Source organism: Podarcis vaucheri, assembly GCF_965113315.1.
Source record: "Podarcis vaucheri genome assembly, chromosome: 4".
Taxonomy (NCBI): Eukaryota; Metazoa; Chordata; class Lepidosauria; order Squamata; family Lacertidae; genus Podarcis; species Podarcis vaucheri.
The window spans coordinates 23,902,809-23,925,035 of NC_138762.1; the positions used below are offsets into that span (position 1 = coordinate 23,902,809).

At 44.9% G+C, this 22,227-nt stretch overlaps 1 protein-coding gene across 1 annotated transcript in view; it reads right to left on the reverse strand.

The window, feature by feature from the left end:
- CWF19L2 (CWF19 like cell cycle control factor 2) overlaps positions 1-9,754 on the reverse strand; it is a 72,950-nt gene extending 63,196 nt beyond the window's left edge. The window contains exons 1-2 of the mRNA XM_082219119.1: positions 9,561-9,754; positions 212-322 (exon numbers count right to left, since the gene is read on the reverse strand). Coding sequence (XP_082075245.1) covers positions 212-322; positions 9,561-9,644 — 195 coding nt within the window. The 5' untranslated portion in view covers positions 9,645-9,754. The remainder of the gene's footprint in view (positions 1-211; positions 323-9,560) is intronic.
- Positions 9,755-22,227: the final 12,473 nt, after the last annotated feature.

Here is a 22,227-nt window from a genome sequence, read left to right on the forward strand (position 1 = left end):
GGAAACAGACAGTTAAGCACGTTTGATATTTGCCTTTAAACCATTGTTACCTATCTGCATACCTTTGCAACAGGAACAAGTGAAAGCCTTTTTACAGAACAAATGAATACAATTGCAATGGCAAAAACAGCATCATTTTATATGATGCTGCTTTAGCATAGTCATTACACATTAATCACAAGCATTTATTAGTTGGTGTGACAAACATCACCTTTCCCAATTCCTCTAAACGTTCATTCACATCAGACAGCATCCATGTATCCTCCCCTCGCAGTCGCTTCAGTTCTTTGCGTCGCTCTTCTTTTTCATAATCTACTTTTGCCTTAATTAAGAGAAAAGGAGAAAAATCAACTTCACTTTGGTGAAATACAGTACTCTAATTCTGGGCAAGTATGCAACTTTGTTACTTTAATTTGTCAGACCACTGGTGCATCAGAATAGCGATAACGGCTTTTTAAAAATAGAAGAATTACAGTCATTGCTTCTTCACTGAAAGCTGGACTAAGATCTGAAAAGTAACGTTATATCTGACCACACAAGCAAAAACTGAATTCCCAATCTAGTCTGTTATAACAAAAACATAATTAAGTCATCCTGCAACACTTTAAAGATTCCGTGCCCAGAGTTTGAGCTAAGTGCAAAATATGTATAAATTTCCCCATTTTCTTTTTTTGCAACATAAGCAAAGTGTTAGAGAGTGGATGCAGTGGAACAAGCTGAGCACCTGGTGGCTTATCAGCCAAAGCACAATGATTTATTGGGTCATCACTTCACTCACTCAACCAAGGAATGATAAAATGGCACTAACTTCCACCACGTTACCTCCTCACTCATTTTACAAAAGCTTTCACAAAAGTTCGCTATCTGGTCCTGTGAGCTACTGCACTGAAAAATAAATGCCTACAACAGAGTACAGACACTGCTATAGTACCTCTGGGGTACTATAGGTACAGTGGTACCTCTGGTTACGAACTTAATTCGTTCTGGAGGTCCGTTCTTAACTTGAAACCATTCTTAACCTGAGGTACCACTTTAGCTAATGGGGCCTCCCGCTGCCACTGTGCCACCACCGCACGATTTCTGTTCTCATCCTGGGACAAAGTTCTTAACCCAAGGTACTACTTCCAGGTTAGCGGAGTCTGTAACCCAAAGTGTTTGTAACCCGAGGTGTTTGTAAACCGAGGTACCACTGTACCAGTGCAACATTACAACCTGCAGTGCTGCACTGGGGCTGTAGGCTGATCTAGGTCTTTCTAACTAGTACAGCAATGTAAATCAGCACTATTGCTATCTACAAAACCTTTACCAAATGGATAGCAGGGGTTATACATGCCGCAATACAAGTGCCCTCTTTAGCGATTCAGTCTGAACGCACAAGGGCTAGGCGTGTGTTGGGGGCTCAGGGCAGGCTAAACCTACAACATCTCAGTGTATGCTACCCCCGACACACCCAACCTTCACATCTTTAGCACAAAGGTTGGAAAGGGACTTCTAGGCATGAGCAGTAGGATGCATTTAGAAGCGCTCCCCATACTTTCCCACCCAAAGCAGAAAGGTAAGGTTAGAAGCAGACACGCCCAAGGAGGATGGACGCATGCCCTGCCCAATTTTTGCCCTCACGTCTTCAGGCTGACTTCCTGAAGAAGGGTAAGGAAAGGCAGTGGTGGGACAATGGCAACAAGGAAATCACACCAGACATCCTGATCAAATCAGGTGCCATCCTTAAAGCCACCAACTAATCTTGTACCTCAAGTAACTCTGTGCCCATCACAAATACACACACCCTCAGGAGGATTTGCTAGCAAATATTTGGTCACCAGGTTTCAGGCCAGACTAGAAGATACTGGTGATGTATAGCTCCTCCTCCTCCAGCAAACAGCCCTATGCTGTTGCCTCCTCTCCCCACCCCACAAAAGATATCCAGTAATGCAAAATATGTGAGGCGACATCACTGTACTACAAATCTCCCTGCCTCATTAAATTAGCTGAGCACAGGCTGGAAAAAGCAATGGTGTGACCAAGTGGTTTATATTACTAGAAGTAACCGGGATGGGGGTGGGGAGGAGGATATGTGGGAGCTACTCTTTGATGTCCAATTACAAGCTTGGTCACTCAGGGATATTTCATTGAAATTAATGCCAGGCCAAAAACATAGTTCAGGTGTTAATCGCAGAACTGTGTACTACAGCGCTTTCTCTACCTACTCTTCTTTATTCTTCTTTGGCGATCACTCGTAGACAAGTAAGATTGTCTTCCATGAACACGGTCTTAACAGTGAGTCCGTAAGTGAGTGTGGGTGTAGTTGATGGATGTTGATGTTGTCTACCTAGTGCCCTCTAGATGATATTAGACTCCTACTCCCATCAGCCCAGTCAAGAAGGTCAATGGTCAAGGAGGATGACAGCTGTAGTCCAACAACATTTGGAGGCCACTATGGCTGCATTGTGGGTTAAACCACAGAGCCTAGGACTTGCCGATCAGAAGGTCGGCGGTTTGAATCCCCGCGACGGGGTGAGCTCCCGTTGCTCGGTCCCAGCTCCTGCCCACCTAGCAGTTCGAAAGCACGTCAAAGTGCAAGTAGATAAATAGGTACCGCTCCGGCGGGAAGGTAAACGCCGTTTCCGTGCGCTGCTCTGGTTCGCCAGAAGCGGCTTAGTCCTGCTGGCCACATGACCCGGAAGCTGTACGCCAGCTCCCTCGGCCAATAAAGCAATATGAGCGCCACAACCCCAGAGTCGGTCACGACTGGACCTAATGGTCAGGGGTCCCTTTACCTTTTATGTTTCCGAGCACAATTCAAAGTGTTGGTGCTGACCTTTAAAGCCCTAAACGGCCTCGGTCCAGTATACCTGAAGGAGCGTCTCCACCCCCATCATTCTGCCCGGACGCTGAGGTCCAGCGCCAAGGGCCTTCTGGCGGTTCCCTCATTGCGAGAAGCAAAGCTACAGGGAACCAGGCAGAGGGCCTTCTCGGTAGTGGCGTCCGCCCTGTGGAACGCCCTTCCAGCAGATGTCAAAGCGATAAACAACTACCTGACATTCAGGAGACATCTTAAGGCAGCCCTGTTCAGGGAAGTTTTTAACGTGTGATATTTTATTGTATTTTTGGTTTTTATGGAAGCCGCCCAGAGTGGCTGGGGAGGCCCAGCCAGATGGGCGGGGTATAAATAATAAATTATTATTATTATTATTATTTATGGCTGCATTATACATGTTTCATTCCTAAATTTCAGTATTCCATCACTCCCACATCCAGGTCTGTTACACTTTCATTTAAACTAGCCCCTTGAAAACTTTTTTCGTCCAGACTAAAGCAGAAACAAAAATCAGGCAGTGACCTCTTGTTCCATTAGCCTAATACAATCACACAAAGCTTACTGACATCAATCTCTTTCTTCCCTTCTGTATTTTATAATTAAATCCCCCTGCTAGTTGCTGGTTTCTTTCCTGTGGTACAAAAGCCAAGCCTAATTACTTCACATTTTTCAACTCTCACCCGGTGCAAGCTTTTCATTCTGAGCCAGAGCTCATTAGTGCTGTCCAATACCGCAGAAATACCTGCCAATTTTCCTTTTGCCCTTACAGATTAATTTATACCTTCCAGTAATTTTGCCTCATGTCATGAGCCTGGCTGCATTTAACTTCTATTGTTCCAGGCACAATAGGAAGTCTAAAGCTTTAAATGCACCTCACAGATGTGCGCACACAAATGCACAAATGTATCAACAGGAACTTCTAGTAGCTAGGTTTGCTGTTGCATAAGTGGAATGGCCTCTAGAGATTCTTAAACACTTTCTGAGAGGACATACCAAGATAACAGAAGGTCATGTTTGGAATGTGTCAATGAATTCCAGCTCCTGACTCACTATTTTCACAACATAATCTTCAAAGTTCATGACAACACAACCTCACATTGCAAGAACCATGATCAGCTATATAACCTTTGGCATAAACCAACCATATTTCATGCTTTGGCTACGAAAGTGTATATTTCAGTACCTATCCAGTCACTTATGCTGATAAAAGATCAACTACTAGCTTTAAAAAAAAAGTATTTCAATAATGCTGAATGCCACTCCATGAGAAACTGAACAGGTATAGATCACAGGAAGCCAGCAGTTTACGTAGGGGTTACATTCCAAGGATTGCACCTAAAGTCAAAATCATGTATAGTCAAAACACACTGGGTTCAATGGTGGGTGGGACTGCCAAAGCCATTTTCCTCAGAACATCCCATTTTCCACCCCCTTTTTAATTTTATCTTTTACCATGCTCGTAAAGCTGAATGTACACAAGTTAAATGTGTGTAAATTGTGGGCTTTCTGTGCAGTCCTATCTGGGTGAGAGATGGAAAGAGAGTGGTCCTCCGGTACACGCAGCTCTGGAAAAGGCATCTCCCTTCTCTTCCAGTGTGCTTCAGAATGACATACATCAGAACATGCATCAGAATGATATATGCACACTAAGCTTCTGGCACTTCCTCAGCAAGAAGAAATAAAAAAATTCCTTCCAGTAGCACCTTAAAGACCAACTAAGGAATTTTTTTATTTTGACTATGGCAGACCAACACGGCTACCTATCTGTATCAGCAAGAAGAGTGAGACATCATAGAGCTAATCTACTGTTTATTTACACACTATGTACAGACAAAAGCATAATAGTGTCCGTTCTCTCCAGCTCCGAGAGAACAAACAGAACAAATAAAAGTGAAAGTACATTACAGAGGAAGACATAAGACTGTCTTCTGTTTCCCACACTTGTCCCAGACAGGCATGTGATTTACAACAATCTCATCTGCAGCATCGAAGGAGTGAAATTGCTAACACTTGTTTAATACTAAATTGCCCTAGGTGGAAGTGGATAAATAGGCTGCCTATAAATTATGCTTAATTGCTGCCATGAGCGAGATTCACCTAACCAGCCACATCAGTGGAAGCTCTGTGCAAGGACTTCCACTTGCGCAATGGGGCTTTCCTCCCCTCACACACCAAAATTGGCTTGTGGGGGCTTGGAGAAACCCTAGAATAGCACGTAAGCAGGGAGAGAGAGAGGGCTCATTCCATCTGGCAAGCTGCAGTGCTTGCGCAGACAGAACAATGAGAAGAGTACAATGTTGTATTCCACCCTATGCATTTTTGTACACCCAAAGTTTGCTTTGTAATAATTGGTGGGTTGGGAATAATATGTCTTCTCGGTATAGTGAGTGGTAACTGCAGAGCAGTTGCTGCAGCAGTGGGACCACACTCCCCTCCAACTTCTGCACTCTCATCTGGTGGGGTGCGCGCAAGCAACCTGAGACTTCTCCTAAATGGAAGCCCTCGCTGCTCTTCCCTCTTCAGGCCCCTCTTGGCTCTAGGAGACAGAGGCGCGAGGGATAGTGGGGATTTGACTAGGCTGTCATTCACCTGAACAGCCTCTTCCACTGGCATGTCCTGTGTGCTCATCTCCATCTCTGATGGCTCTGACCATTCTTTTTCCCCCTCCCTGCCTTACAGGCAGTGGCAAAGCCCATAAATCACTGTCCTCCTCTCCTGGAGGAAGAAGAGACTCTAGAAACCCCACTGTGAAGCAGGTGGAAAAACTAGTACATTTTAAAAGAAAAAAACCCAGAAAATGGAACACCATTATATTCCATTATTTGGAGGACAAAATGTTAACTATTTGAGTATGTTCACCTTTGCAAATGAATATAGAAGCCACTCTAGAAAGTTCTTGCATAAACAGAATGAATGAAACAAAGATGGAGACAAAAGGACACTTTTAAAAATGCTTTCAAAACCCCTTCTCTATGAAATTTCAGTGAAAATCACCATTTTACCACCATTTGGCAGAGGAATATTATGGTCTATTAAATCCTGCACAAAAGCTCCAATATCTCTATGGAGTGAGAGGCATTTTTCATAAAATTATAGCTATATTCCTGAGAGAGTTGACATAGTTTCCAGGAGGCCCTCTTCAATGTTCTCAGAAGCAATGCTAAACCTCACATTTTTCACAAGCAGGATAGAAAAAGAATTTCTAATGCACTTGAAGGAACAGTAAAATACACTACAATTTCTATCTGCTGCAACACTGGCTGAGATACAAAGGGCTCCGAGAGGACCAGTAGCATTTAAAAACAATGATTTACAGGGTTATTGTGATGCCACACCATATCAAACAAACTGCTTTTAAAACTCCTCTCACTTTTAAAAATGGTATATCCTGTAAGGCCATGGCAGGTGGGGGGAAACGTTTAAGCCAAAACAGAAGTCAAATCCCTCTCAGCCACAAATAACTAATAGATCTTGAGATCTAAGCCATTGCCTGCTCACACCATAGTTCAGTTACAATATAAATAAAAATTAAGTGCAAATACATCACATCTTCTCAAACACAGATCATATATAGAATTCATAATCAAATCTACAAAGGATAGGCAGAAGGAGAAAACATAGTGACTTGGACTGTCAAACAGGAACCTTTTAATTACTGAATAATTGGAATTCAGTTCTAATAAATAAACCCCAGGTGCTTTAAGTCTGTTTTGTTACTTTTATATTTAATACTAATAACTTAATTATTTGTTAAATTCTACAATATTATGCACAATACATGAGTCAGGTTGACTGAGCTCTATGGAGATTACCTCCAAGAAAATACACACAAGTACTAGATTAATCTCATGATTTCCTGTCTAACAGGCTAAAGCAGATCCTACACAGCTATTTTTTTATTTTTGTATGAAATGTCAATTCAAAATTAAACCTGGTCATTGCATTTGTTTCCACAGTAATCAGATACCTTCAGAAATACTAGTACAGGTGCTGAAAGTGTCTGACAGCACCAGCTGATGCACCCACGATGACATCCCCTCAGGCATCACAACTGTTTTCAAAAAATACTCTGGTAATTGCAATTCTACTAAACCAGTCTCTATTTTGATGCCCCAATCCAAACCAATGAGCTAAACACAACCAAGCATTGTCACTTTCTCTTTCACACATTCTGATCTTCTCCAGGGTAGAAACTCTGTTCTAAATAGCCTTTCCCCAAGGCAGAAAGGCAATCTGCACTAAAGGATTTTTTAATCTGCCATGTTGCAACATCCCTAGCAAACTTCCTCAGTATTCAGCCCCATGCCACCTTGCATTTATCAGGTATGAAGGCCATTTGTTCAAAGCTGCTTGGATCATGTGTTTTGCATACTGCCATCATTTACACAAGAAAAAACAAACCAAGAGAACTGTTGCTTTTAAGAGCACAACTATGGGTTACAGCAGTCAGGGGACCTTTTCTGAAGACAGCATCTTTGCATCGTGTTTTCCCACTAACATGTAGCATCACTTATCCCAAATCATGATATTCTATTTCCCTTCACGCCATGGGCTGCCACTAGCAGGAATGGGGAAAACATGTGCTATCACAACATGGAGTAAATAATCCAATATGTTGTGGAAGAGAAGGAGAACTCAACTTGGGAGTGCCTTTTCTACCACTGTAATCCTATACACTCCACTGCTTTGCGGCTAAACTTGATTCATGAGAAAGGCTTTGGGAGCAAACCCTGAGGAAAAATCTGTAGCTGCTGCCTTTCAGGACATCTTCAGGAGAAGAAAAGGCTAAGAAGTAAACCCTACACAATTCCAGAGTGGAGTCCCTAAGATGGTTGGATGGCGCCTTGTATGCCTCCTTCCAACAATTCCTGCAGTCAAGCTAGAGCCAAATGTATTGCTCTGCTTTCCTTTGCACCACATCACCAAGGCCGAAAGGGTGGGGACTTGTCATCTGGGCAGCCCAGGCTTGTGCCCCACAAAGGTCATCTGCAACTATCATCTGAGACCCATCACCATGGTCCCCATCAACAAGAGGTCAGAAGCTGGAAACACAAGAATGGTCCTTTTCAGTGGTAGCTCCCCACTTATGGGGAATGCTCCACCCAGGGAAGATCACCTAGCACCATTTTGATTAATTTTTAGGCACCTGGCAAAACTTTTTCTTTTTACCTGGGCTTTTCACCCTTATTTGAAGGGTTTCAAGAACTTGTGACCTCTTTTAATGGGGCAGGTTCCATAAGACCTCTCTTTTATTGGAATAGATTTTTTAAAACCTTTTCATTGGCTTGCTTCTTTTAAATGGTTCTAGCAGTAATACTGTGCTGTAAGTCATTTTGAGTCACTTTTATGAGTAAAGCAAGTAATAAATATAAATAATTATAACGAAGTTGGATGTCATCACCCCCAGATTCGCCTCCCAACAGCTTCATATAGATGTGAAACAGAATGTATGACAAGATCAATCTCTACTGAATATCTCCCCCAAAGGATAAATCCCACAGAACCAACCATCAACCAACCAAAGCTATCCTCATATTACTTGTGCTTTTCTAAACATTTTCCAGCCCTCAAGCTTCCTTTTTAAGGTGTGGAAACTAGTACTGTACACAGCACTTCAAGTTCAGTCACAACATAGATGTGCATGGTGGCATTATGACATCGGTGGCTTTGTTTTTAATCCCTTTCCTAACAATCCTTAACACACAATTCATCTATTTGGTGCACGTGCATTCACCACACTGGACAAAATTATGAGGGGGGGTATTTACAAACAATTTCTTTCACACAAGTAACTTTTGTGTAGGAAAGCTTTGTGATGTACAAAGCAACTCTTAGGACCAGTTGACCCCTAGTACAGTAGTATGTTCCGGAGCCCCGTTCACATGCAGAAGCGAACACAACTTGCGTCCGCAGGTCGTGATTTGCTGCTTCCAAGCATGCGCGTGACGTCATTTTGACCGTCTGCGCATGCGCAAGCGGCGAAACCCCGAAGTAACACGCTCCGTTACTTCCGGGTCGCCGCAGCGCGCAACCCGAAAATACTTATCCCGAAGCTACTTCAACCTGAGGTATGACTTTAGGTGGAAATGCATACACAGAAACCATAGAAGTTCAGCTGATAAATGCGCAGGCAATAAACGTATATCCCAGTCCCGTGATCTTCGGATGAAGGGTGCTTCCTGAATTCAACTTAAAAAAATATAAGACCTAAGGATTCATAGATGGAGACAAACGTCCTCATGAAGATGTCCTAAATGTAAGAGGGCAGCCCCCAAAAAAGACAAACCCGCATTGGCTTTTCACTAGTTTTAACTGCAATTGCTCCTCTCCCACCTCCTCACCCAAGGACTCCTGCGGTTTGGGAAGGATGCTCAGAACTACCGCGCAGAGGTCCTTAGCCCAACTCCGAGAACTACATTTCCCAGAGTCCTCGGGGATACTTCCTGCAATCACAGAGGAATTTAAACATGTCCTGCCGTTGCAGAGAGCTGCTGTTCCGAAATAGGGAAATGGCCCTATTACCTGGGGGGGGGGGCGATTCAAAACAAGGGCTAAAGGGGGGTGGGGGAGCGAGAACCTCATGTTATTTACACAATAAAGACAAAAAAGGGGTGAAAAACGTCCCGTCGACGCTTGGATGGGGGCGGAGGGAAGCGAGAAAGAGAGGAGGAGAAGGAGGGTTCCTTCGGAAGTGGGGTGGGAACAGGGCCCAGCAACGGGCTGACAAGCCGAGCCGGTCCGTCACCTGCTGTAGCAGCGCCTCGCGGTGGCGGCGCCTCTCTTCCTTGCGCGCCGCCAGAGTCCTCTCGCTTTCAAACCCGGACGCCATGCTTGTTAAGGGAAAACGCCGAGCGCCGCCGTAAAGCAAACCGGCCCCTCTTTCCGGGTCCTGCACCCCGCGCTAGTACGCGTGCGCAAGCATGTAAAGAAGCGACGTAAAAAAAAAACCTGCGAGGGACGGAGGGAGGAGCGAAAGGTTACGTCATGGTCTCCTCCTCCTCCTGCTCCTCGCGCGTGCTCAGTGTTCCTAGGCGTTGCCATGGAACCCCTTTTTCCTGGTTGCCTGAAGGGCAGCGTTCGAACTGATGACGTCCAGCAGCTGGATGCCGAGGCGCCACCAGCCTTGGTCAAATGAAGGAAACAGCCCAAGGCTTCATTAGGGAGTTACTGTTTTCCTTTCTCTTTAAAAAGAAAGAGAGGGAGATCATCTCAGCGGCATTCTTTATTCATTACTATTTGTTAGTCGCTTTTTTTTCTTGCACAAGGCAAAACCCAAAGCGACTTGCAACCAAAAAAACCCAACCTCACATAAATACAGTGGTACATCGGGTTACATACGCTTCAGATTACAGACTCCACTAATCCAGAAATAGTGCTTCAGGTTAAGTACTTTGCTTCAGAATGAGTACAGAAATCATGCTCCAGCGGTGCGGCGGTAGCAGGACGCCTCATTAGCTAAAGTGGTGCTTCAGGTTAAGAACAGTTTCAGGTTAAGAACGGACCTCCTGAATGAATTAAGTACTTAACCCGAGGTACCACTGTACAATAAAGCCAAGGAGAGGTGAAATGCATTGAAAACATCCCACCCAATGTTGGACCAAGACTGAGGCGATGTAGATTCAAAACCCCACTTCAACCATGAAGCTCACTAGGGGATACTGGACCTGTTACTCCCTCTTCACCTAACTTGCAGGGCTATTATTAACATAAGGATGTTTGAAGAGAAGACAAGCTTCACAAGAAAATGTCGGTGGGGGGGTGGAATCTAGCTTAAATAATTTGAAAGATTTTCTAGAAAAATAGGTGCCGGTACTCACCATGAAGTTGTTGCAGTAAGTGCCAAACTTTTTAACAACAACAAAAGAGGTGTCGGTACTGTGCCCTTGAGTGTCCCCTGAAAGGGTAGCAGTTTCTACAGTGTGTGTCCTTAAAGGTTAACTTTCAAGATATTCAAGCTAGATTTCCCCCTTGACATTTTCTTGTGATGCTTGTCTTCTCTTCAAACACCCTTAGACACGTAACATTACACATTGAAGTTGCTTCCCACTGCATATTTTAAAAATGATTTCCTCTTAGACACCTAATCACAAGGGGGTGGGCACAGAAGTTGGATTAGGCATCTGAGACCCAGATAATGTAACAGGGATAATTATATACCATTCCATCGCAGCCACACATACTTTACTTTCAAATCCAAGTTGTTCCTTAGAGGTGTGGTTCTGAGTTGGCCAGGTTTTCTTTCTATCGCCCCCCACTGATTCAGGTAACTTATTGCAAGCATTGATCATGGAATCATTGAATTGTAGAGTTGGAAGGGACCTCAAGAGTCATCTAGTCCAATATCTTGCAATGCTAGGAATCTCAAATAGATCATACATGACAGATGGCTGCTCAACCTCTGCTTAAAAGCGTCCAATGAAGGAGAGTCCACAACCTCCCGAGGGAAACCAGTCCAACGTGGAACAGCTCTTATTACCAGAAAGTTCTTCCTGATGTTTAGTCAGAATCTCCTTCCTTGTAACTTGAAGCCATTGGTTTGAGTCCTACCCTCCAGAGCAGGAGAAAACAAGCTTGTTCCATCTTCCTTGTGACAGCCCTTCAGATATTTGAAGATGGCTATCATATCTCCCCTCAGTCTCTTCTTTTCCAGGCTTAACATACTCAGCTGTTCCTCATAAGGCTTGGATACATTCCAGCTTGTCAACATCCTTCATAAATTGTGGTGCCCAGAACTGGACACAGTATAACAGTGTCATCTGCAGATTTGATGACCATCCCCTCAATTCCTTCATCCAAGTCATTTGTAAAGATCTTGAAGAACAATGGGCCCAGGACAGAACCCTGTAGCACCCCACTTGTCAGTTTTTTCCAGGATAATGCTTTATTTCCAACATGGAAGAAATCCTAAAGGGAAGGGGTAGCCCCCAAATAGCCCAATGAGGACAGAGCATGCTCAGTGTCATGGAATGCCAGCTAACTGTTGGAGTGGGGGACAAAAAAAAAATGGCGGCAGGGAATAGAAAAGAAAAAAACATGAAGGCTGCAGAGCTGGCTGGTAGGAGTCCAAAACAGAAGCATATTTTGTTGCAGTGCCCTCTTGTAATTACAAATACTGTAGTTGCCTCAATAATCAGCAACATGATGAAGGTTTAAGAGGAGCTGGCCCAGGCTTGTAATAGGATTGCTCTCACTCAAATATTTATCCCACCTATTGCGTTTCTAAAACAATATAAAGGGCATTGTCAAAGTGTGAGTTGGTTAATCCTACTTATGTCATTTTTGAAGGGGAAAAATGTCCTGCAAGTCCCCCCTCAGGCTCTCTAATAACCATAGGAAAAGCATTTTTAATAATAAAAAAAGATAAAGGGGAGGGAGAGGGCATTATTTCAACTGCCTGCTTTAAAAATCTTGCCTAAGTATAGATTCATGTTTACAAGAGGGTGACGTTTTGCTCACCTTTGCTCTATAATCCTTCCTACTGGGAGGAACAGCCATGTTAATAAAAGACAATGGTCTCCGGTGACATTGCTCCCCATAACTGAACTCCAACAGGGAGGCATTAACCTTTGCAGTGTGAGTCACCATTTCCCATTTAGCTGAGAGTTTTATGTGCTCTCAGCATGAACCACTGGCGATTTCCACAATGAGTGATTGCACATGCCTCCTTCAGTGCCATGCGCAACGTTATTCACAGAAAAGGCAATCATTCTGTTTAAAAATATATATATAAAAGGCCAGGAGGAAGAAATATTGTTCAGTGTCTGTGAGCGGGGGCATTGTGGGGAGCAGCTCCTGCAAAATGGAAGGTTTCACCAGGGTGTCAAAGGCGGGAGGGAAATGCTTCTCCCTCTTTTTGCTCGGGAAGCTTGTGCTTTGTTTGAGACAATGACGACGAAAGCTGAAATTTAATGGGTAAAGCCTGGATGTTGCTGTATGAGCTCTCAATCTGAACTCCAGACATAATTCAGTATTCAGAGAGCAAAAACGCCATAACCCATGAGACAGAAAATGGTAGGATGGGGTGTTATGGGAAATGGCAGCTCTGAAGACCAAAAATGGGTTCCATCTCATTCTGTTTGTTTCTGAGAATGTTCTATTTCTCAGATCAGTCTCTTTGCTTTTGAAAACGATCCCTTGGATTGAACTGGGGCTATTTTATGTCTTGACCAAAATAAAAACAAAAAATAGAGTTAGTCTATTGAGAAATCATACGAACAACCAAAAACCACCCAGCTCCCCTGCTTTGCACATTGCTGGACATGTGAGCTGTAGTTCCATGGTAAAGCAACAGCATTGCATGCAGAAAGCCCCTGGCTCAGTTCTCAGCATCTCCAGGTAGGGCAGGGAGAGATCGCTGCCTGAAACCCTAGAGAGCCGCTGTCAGTCAGTGTAGACAATACTTAGCTGGGTGGCCCAATGATCTAACTTGCATAAGGCAGCTCCCTATCTTCCTATGTGTGGGGAATCTGTGCTAGCAAGCCCAAAGAAATGAACAGAACTGGTGGGTGGCCCTCTCCCATTTTTTCCTGTGTTGGTGCTTGTGTTGAAGATGTACAAAGCAGCAGGAGGAGGAGGTGAAGTGGTGCACACTTTTTTATTACCATTGGGTGATAGTCAACTAAATTGTTGTCCTAGTGAAAGGATTGGCACTAGTGCAATGGGATTTCCCTCCTTCCATTACCCCTTGTGCATACCCTCAACGCAGCCACAAAATTTCCTTTTGAGGCTGGGGGCGGGGGGCGAACCCAGAATAGGTTTAGGAGGTGTGCACAGGGGAGGAGAGAGGGAGATCATTCCATTGCACAAGGAAAAATCCTTGCACCAATGGAACAATCTGCTTAATGCTATGTTGAACACAGCCCATTATCCTTAAAATCCTTCCTTCCTTCCTTCCTTCCTTCCTCCCTATAAACACCTAACCCTCCATTTTGTCCACTGTGAAGCATGCTTGAGGCATTTGCTTTGGCGGAAGTTTGTTATTACACAATTCCAATGGCAAAACATTTTTTATATTTTTTATGGTGTGCATGCACAGGTAAGCCGATACCTGCCTACATCCCCACAATGGAGTTTGGGTTTCTAGAATTGCTGGATACTCATTTTTAAATGAATGAATGAAGGTGTGCAGAAAAGGAATTGGAAGGTGGGGAAGTAATAATTGATGGGACAGGACAAGATTATACCATGTGAATACATCCCATCAAGCCCTATCCCATAGTATAGACACAAAACATCAAGATGGATATAAAATTGAATGTTAACGTGGGTGGACAAAAGTGCAGAAGAGTCTACAGGAAAAAATGGATCTGTGTACATACATATTAGCGCCCCATTATGGTCCCAGCTAGACAGACCTTCTGCACCAGTAAAAGTTGAATCAAAGAAAAAAACCCTGCCTAATATGGCTTATCCTATCATTGCAAAAGCTACACCTGGTGAAATTTTTCCTTTCTGTGCAAAACTTTAAGAGACACACAAATCAACTTTGGGTCCAGAGCAAGGAACCTCACATGTTGACATCCAGACACTATTGTGCCAGGAGCTTTAAGAAAAGCAAGTTCAGGTCCTTCAACTTTGTAATTTTTAGGCTGTTTATGGTCAGCTGCAGGGAAACACACTATTGCGGGAGAGACCATAGATTGAAGTGGCTGAATTGTTTAAAGCCTTCAGCAGCAAAAACATTTTTGAAATACACACAGCTTCATTTTATGCGTCACCGATCGTGAGAAATGTGTGTGAGTCTCAGGCGCTGCTATGCACACAAGAGCGCGAGGCCAACATCTTCACAATCCAGAGGGCAGGACCTCATACGTAAATGCCTCCACTGTAACATTTAAACAGATGGATTAAAATTTCACACACCAGATGGTTTCAGATAGTCATTGTTAGGGAATAACGCTAACAGCCCTGTATCAGGTTTTTAACGTAATCTCTGTGCTAGGATAGATATTTAGCCATAAAGAAATCTACAAAGTTCACACCAGAAAAAATATACCCTAGAACATTTACCCAGCAAGCAGAATTTCCTCTTATTTAATTGGTTTTAGTTTTGCTCTAATCATCCCTTAAGGATCCACTTACCTGGGAGTAACTCCCATTGAACTTAAGGGAGCTTACTTTTGAACAGACGTGTGTTAGATTGAGCAATGCAGTTCCAACTTCAGTTCTTCTATGTGAGGATACAAGAATATGAGGAATTGCTATTAATTTTTGTATCGCTTGTTGAAAAGCAACCCTATACATGAGTACCCCATCTTCCTTTGTTTATTGGGATCAGCAGCCTATCTAAAAAGAACCTTACCTGTGTAGGGTTACCTGTTAAATGGGTGTCATGTCCTAGTTCCCACACATGCAGCATTAAATATAATGTCTTAATATGATGCATTACACATTAATTATACCAGCAGAGGATGCACCCTGAGTATGGGTTCATAGTGTTCTAATCACTTTTTTTTTTTGCAAACCATACTCGCCTATCAATCAGATGGCATTACTACAATGGGCTAGTGACAGCTGGTGTGCAGGACTTGGGGACTTCAAAGCATCATATCATCTGGTGTCATTGAGCTGCCAGGTGATTGACAGGTGAGCAGCCCTGCCCACCTCTCAAATTTGGCCCACAAGGCCAATTCTGATAAGGTTCTGGGCCGTGGAGTCATCCCTGCTGTATGCACAGGGACCAATTTAAGTAGGATCATCTAACATTTTAATTCATGGAGTGTAAAATGTGTCTCCTGTAAAGGCTAGAACTACTGGGAATGGTATTCATGCAGACTAAGTCAAGGTGCAGTCAGAAAGCTCAGTGTCAGGACCATGGAAAGCTCCCTTGTAGAATAAGGTTCTGAATTTGGCTGAATGTAGATTCATCAGATGGTAACTAGGAATGTTGCTCCAGCACTAGTCAGGAGCTGACCCAACTTCATGAAGTCCTGCAGACCTTGATGGATGTAAATTATAACCCGCTCTTATTGTTCACACAATCCCAGAGCAAGAAACAACATAAAAAATAAAACAAAACAAAATTTAATGTAATGCAACTTCATACAAAATCAAACAATGCGCTAACAACATAAGCCATGTGAGGGACACCCCTTAGGCCAAATACTTGGGTGAACAGCCATGTTTTTAATCTGGGATCAGAACCCTATTAGTATTGGTGCTGGTCACAGCTGAGAAAGGAGTTGAGGGGCCACTGTTGAGAATGCCCTCTGGCTAGTCACTACATGCTACATCTCAGAGAACTGCAGAACTGTGGGAATAGCATCCCCCAATGACCTCAAAGCCTGGGCAGGCATATAAGGAAGCAGGCAATCTTTCAGCTACATGGGTTCCAAGCACTATTTCCCTAGAGAGAGCTGGATTATAGGTGTGATAGCCTGGGATTCGGACTAGGAGGCTGAACCCGAGGAATCCCAGCCTGCACAGGATTCCCCGCCTCCAGAACCAGCTGAGCCAGGGCTGGGGCATGAACCTGAAGGGTCCTCACCTGTGCTGGATCCTCAGGTGCAGGCACCAGCTGAGTCTGCTCTGGCTCCTGAGGTGATGGAGGACCCATTGCTTGCAAGTGCTCCACTCTCAGCCCCGTCAGAGGAAGCTGAGGTTGCCTCTGGGTCCAGCCTTTCCTGAGCTGCAGAGACTCAGGGCAGAGAAGTGGAGGGAACTAAGTTCCCGCAGGAGGAGTGCTCGTCTCCAGGCCAGGAGAGGCGAGTCACCTGTGGACCGGGGCCGTCCTATGCCTCCAGGCAGATAAAAGCCAGCCAGCCCCAGTCCCAAGTTGCGGGAGCAACATTATTGGTAGCCAGTTCCTGCTTGCACCCTGTTCTGCCTTTCTGCCGGAGCTCCTGACCTCACCCGACTCCCTGCCTTGGACCCAGCTTCAGCTTTGATGGACTGCCTCCATACTGCACCCTCGACCTTGGACTGGACTCGGACCTTGTCTCACGGTTAACCCACGGGACCAGCACAATAGGTGAGTACTCTGACAGTGCTGAAGTCCCTCCTGCAGCTTGTACATGGCAAGGTAAAGGAGGAAGCCATTCTGCTGCAGAAGGTGGTTCTGGGTCCAAGGACAGAGCTACATTATTGGGAGCCAGGGAAGGAGTTCTTCCCGACTGCTAGGCCTTTACCTCCATTGAAGCCTCTATTGGGGTCATCATTTTGGAGCCTCCCTACTGGGGAGTTTCAGGGATCCAAGCAAGTCCACCTGGGGAGTCTTTGGAGCTCTCTTCTGACCAAGAGTGGTCAGGGTCTTACACCATGAAACTATGGATCTGGCTTCTGCTGCCAGCTATGACAGATGGAGTTCCACACACAGAATAATAAGAGTTGGAGTGGTTCTTGGAGGCCACCTAAATCAATGCAAGATCTTGAAGAAGCTCTTCCCCCCACCCCTGTGAAAGTCAGCAATTGGGGGGGGGGGTCCTTGCTTGGATTTAGCTATGATAATATATTTAAAGTTTTTCCTTTTTTAAAAAAGATACAGTGCAATAAATGAGAAGCTGTATATGCAGGACTAGGCCTAGAAGCTGTATATTAATTAACAGTGCAATTTGATTATCTGTGCAACAGAATGAAATTATGGCTCTTGTTAATGACATAAGGCTCTTGCTAATGGGATAATTCCAGATAAGTGAATCAGTATGCTCATCAAATTAACGCAGTGATGGACGACCTGTCCTTTCCCACAGCATGTTGTGAAACATAGCACTGGCCTACAAACAAAGTGGCAAGGAAAAGAATTATTATTATTATTATTATTATTATTATTATTATTATTATTATTATTATTTGAATTTACATACCGCCCTATACCCGGGGGTCTCAGGGCAGTTCACAGAATAAAATCAAGATATAAAACCACAAAATACATAATAAAAACAAAAACAACCCAATAGCCCCCCTACCCCATATAATGTGATTGACTTGCAACACCAATTAACAATACCTGCTCACCTCAGTTCCCCTAGCGGTGAGAGGTTCAAGGGCAACCCTGCAAGGTTTGTTGGTTGGTTGATTGATTCTACATATTAATTTTTCTTTTACAAAAAAGTAATCTCACAGCAACTTGCACTAGAACACATTCAAAACCAATACTGTACCACTGTACCACTGACTGCTATTCAAGCAAGAACACCAGCAAGGGAAAAGATAGACCTGGCCTAAAACTGGGGATAAATGCCCTCTTTATAGGTGATTGCAGCATAAGAGCATCCTGCCAGACCAGGTCAATGGTCCATCTAGTCCAGCATCCTGTTCTAAAATTGGCCAACCAGATGCCTGTGAGAAGCTCTCAAGCAGGATCTGAACCCAACAGTACACTTTCGCCTCCCGGGGTTTCCAGCAGTGAAGATGTATTTGTCTTTCTCCTGAACGTTCCAATATCCAGCTTCACTGGATGGTCCCAGGTTCTAGTATTATAAAAGAGGGAGCAAAACGTATTTCTGTTCATTTTCTCCAAACCATGCATTGCTTTACACCCTTCTATTGCGTGCCCTTCCCCTTCCCCACCTTTTCTTTCTTCTAAACTAAACTGTCACAAATGTTGCAACCTTCCTGTTCATTTTGGCTGCTCCTTTCTGCAACTTTCTCAGTTTTGGAAGATTTCCAGGAGGTGCGTTTGACAATATATAGACCCTCCCCTCCCCACAGAAGCTGGCTGGATTCCTCTGGAACCTACCACCAATAGGGGTCTTGATGTTCTACAGACCCTCCCCACCAATCCTGCCTGGCTGTGAAGAAGGCTGTACCACTGTAGACTGCAGGTGATTAGAACTGTCTTTCTGAATGCTCCTCTTTGTTAATAATATTAAAAGAGGAGGAGGAGGAGGAGGAGAGAAGAAAGAAAATGAGAACAGCAGGGTGTGCCAGCTCTCTTGTTGCAGGAAACTTTAGCTTATACAGGAGAATTAGATGTGTGGTTTCCCCCTGCAGCCTGAAGTGTCTCTCCTCCACCACCTCATTTCGCTGCATGTGTGACAATGAACTTTGCGAGCAATACTGTCGTAATGAACCACCACTATCATTTTGCTTTCGTTACATTAGAAAGGTCATCCCAGAATTCATAAACAAGCTGCACCATTTATCTGAATTTCGGCTAATCCAAATGTTGCCCTTCTTACTTCATATTTCAGAGTTTGCTTGGCAGAGTACTTTATCTAAATTTTTGACTGCTTAGGCCTTATTCATGCCAACCTGAGCCTTTTAATGGGATCCACAGTCAGAGGCAGGATTGCTCCTGAATACTAGTTGCTGGAAATCACAGGAGTCCAGAGTGCTCTTGTCTTTGGGTTCTGCCTGAGCGTTTTCCATAGGCCACTGTGAGAAGAGGATGCCAGACTATATGGGCCATTGGCCTGATCCAGCAGGTGGTTCTTAGGTTCTTATGCTTTATTTTTTTACTTCTGTTATCTTGTCTGGCTGTTATATGGGGCTGACTACTTCTCAGCTGGTGGGACGTGGGTGGCGCTGTGGGTTAAACCACAGAGCCTAGGACTTGCCGATCAGAAGGTCGGCGGTTCGAATCCCCACGACGGGGTGAGCTCAGTCCCTGCTCCTGCCAACCTAGCAGTTTGAAAGCACATCAAAGTGCAAGTAGATAAATAGGTACCGCTCCAGCAGGAAGGTAAACGGTGTTTCCGTGTGCTGCTCTGGTTCGCCAGAAGCGGCTTAGTCATGCTGGCCACATGACCTAGAAGCTGTACGCCGGCTCTGTCGGCCAGTAAAGCGAGATGAGCGCCGCAACCCCAGAGTCGGCCACAATTGGACCTAAACGGTCAGGGGTCCCTCTACCTTTACCTTACTTCTCAGCTGACTTCTACAGTTGTGCCTTTAATCGAGCAACCCCTGTAGCCAAGCTGGTGCCAAACGTATTGCTTTCCTTTCCTTTGGACCAGATCAATGAGGCTGAAAGGGGGGTGGGTAGGTCTTGTCGTCAAGGCAGCCCAGGATTTCCATGCACACTGCCCAAGGCTTGCGCCCTGGGGAGGTCACTTCTGTGCTGCTAACACAGCAAAAGTAATATGGGAGGCAGCAGTTGCAAGTTTCTGGTCTCTGCAGCCACAGCAGGAGCTGTGATTCTCCAGTGGTTTGACTTCACCCCCAGAGGTGCATGCCATTATCTCTCGAGGCAGACAGAGGCCAACAACAGTAAATGTAGATAGCAACAAGCGGGATCTCCAACAAAATCCTGCTGTGCGGGGTGCTCCTATACACCGACACATCAGATCAGCCATTGAGCCACTTTCGCTGTCCCCGCCACACCTATGCACCCTTAGGAGTTTTTCCCCTTAAGATTTTTCAGACTTCTGCTAATCTTGAAGATCTCCCAAGTCTACTGATACAAAAAACAGTCCTGCAGTCAGGAGCCCCAAGTAAATCTCCTTTCAGCAAAGACATGGGGGGGGGTCACTCCATCCTCAGATGAAGCTACGAGAGCTTAATGGGTCTGGCCAATGGCCCATCTAATCCACCATCCTGTTCTCACAGCGGCCAATCAGGTGCCTATTGGATACCCACATGCAGAACCTGAGAGCAACCGACCTTTGCCCTCCTATGGTCTCCAGCCACTAGCATTCAGAAACTTCTGACAATGGAGGCAGAACATAGCCATTGTAGTTAGTGGTCATTGGTAGCCTCATCTGCCATGAATTTTCTGATCTGAATTTAACAGCCATCCAAGTTGGTGGCCATTGCTGCCTCTCGCGAAAGCGAATTACATAGTTTAACTTTGCCACTGTGTAAATAAGGGCTTTGTCTCCTCTGAATCTTCCGACGTTCAACTTAATCTCTCTTGTGCACAGCCAGGGCTATGTTTTCGCTACTCATGCCAAAACATTGTCAATAAAGGTAACTTATATCTCTGTAAGGACACGGGTGGCGTTGTGGTCTAAACCACAGAGCCTAGGGCTTGCCAATCAGAAGGTCGGCGGTTCGAATCCCCGTAACGGGGTGAGCTCCCATTGCTCGGTCCCTGCTCCTGTGAACCTAGCAGTTTGAAAGCACATCAAAGTGCAAGTAGATAAATAGGTACCGCTCCGGCGGGAAGGTACACAACTGGACCTAATGGTCGGTGGTCCCTTTACCTTTATATATCTAACTTTTTTTTTAAGTTGCACCTGCTTTCTTCTGCATATCAAGCTTCTGTTTGAAGCACAACATCAGGCAGCATGAGGGTTTTTTAAATGGTTGATGGGCAACCCTAGTTTGGAGAATGGTGATGTACGTAATCTAAAACCCAGTTTACCCATAGAGTTCCAATTGCCATCACAAACTAGTGGGCAATTCTGCATCTTTCCCAGGCAGGGCCAAACTAAATCGTTGATTTTCAGAGTGACACCGGGTTTTGCACAAAGGTGTGCAAGGGTTTTCAGAATCAGCCCCCGATGTCCCTTTTCAGCCTCTAGCTAGAACTTCCATGGACATTTGCAACTGTCTGCTTCTAACCTACTTGAGCAGCCTCTCTGTTTCCCGCTGCCATGCAGAGTGATTGCTGTGCTTCTGTGCTATATTTAATATCTACCATGGTCATTTATTTTAATTGTTCCCATCTCTGTTCCCATTCCACTGGGCTGACTCCATTTAATTGGCTGCCATTTGTCTCAGCTTCCCACTGTCATGCTCATTTATCTGGTGCCATTAACCCACAGCGGCTGCAGCGGCTGCATTAACCCAGTTCTCTCACTTTGCACCTTCTCCTAGCCTCCCAGCTCTTCTGCTGGCTAGTGCCTCACCTTATAATGGGCAGCTCTCTCTATGACCTTAACCAAAGGTCTACCCATCCTCCTTCCCCTTTCTCCACCAGGTAGTGAATTTTCCCATTTTCCCCTATTGACAACTTTTTATTCTCATAAATTTATACACACCACTCAGTCTAAGAGGGCAGTGTAGGGCCTTTCCCTGGGGAAAAAAGGAAAGGCTATCCAGAGGGATTGTTCTATCTATTTCCTTTATTGATATATTAAGGGGCACCCCGGGACGCAGGTGGTGCTGTGGGTTAAACCACAGAGCCTAGGGCTTGCTGATCAGAAGGTCGGCGGTTCGAATCCCCGCGATGGGGTGAGCTCCCGTTGTTCGGTCCCTGCTCCTGCCAACCTAGCAGTTCAAAAGCATGTCAAAGTGCAAGTAGATACATAGGTACCGCTCTGACGGGAAGGTAAACAGCGTTTCCGTGCGCTGCTCTGGTTCGCCAGAAGTGGCTTAGTCATGCTGGCCACATGACCAGCTGTACGCCAGCTCCCTCAGCCAATAAAGCAAGATGAGCGCCGCAATCCCAGAGTCGGCCATGACTGGACCTAATGGTCAGGGGTCCCTTTACCTTTTTAAGGGGCACCCCAATAACTCAGACCTGGCAGCAATGTATGAATGATCTTGTACCCTATCCCTGGCCATCAAAAGCCAGCTTTGTCCCTGTTAAA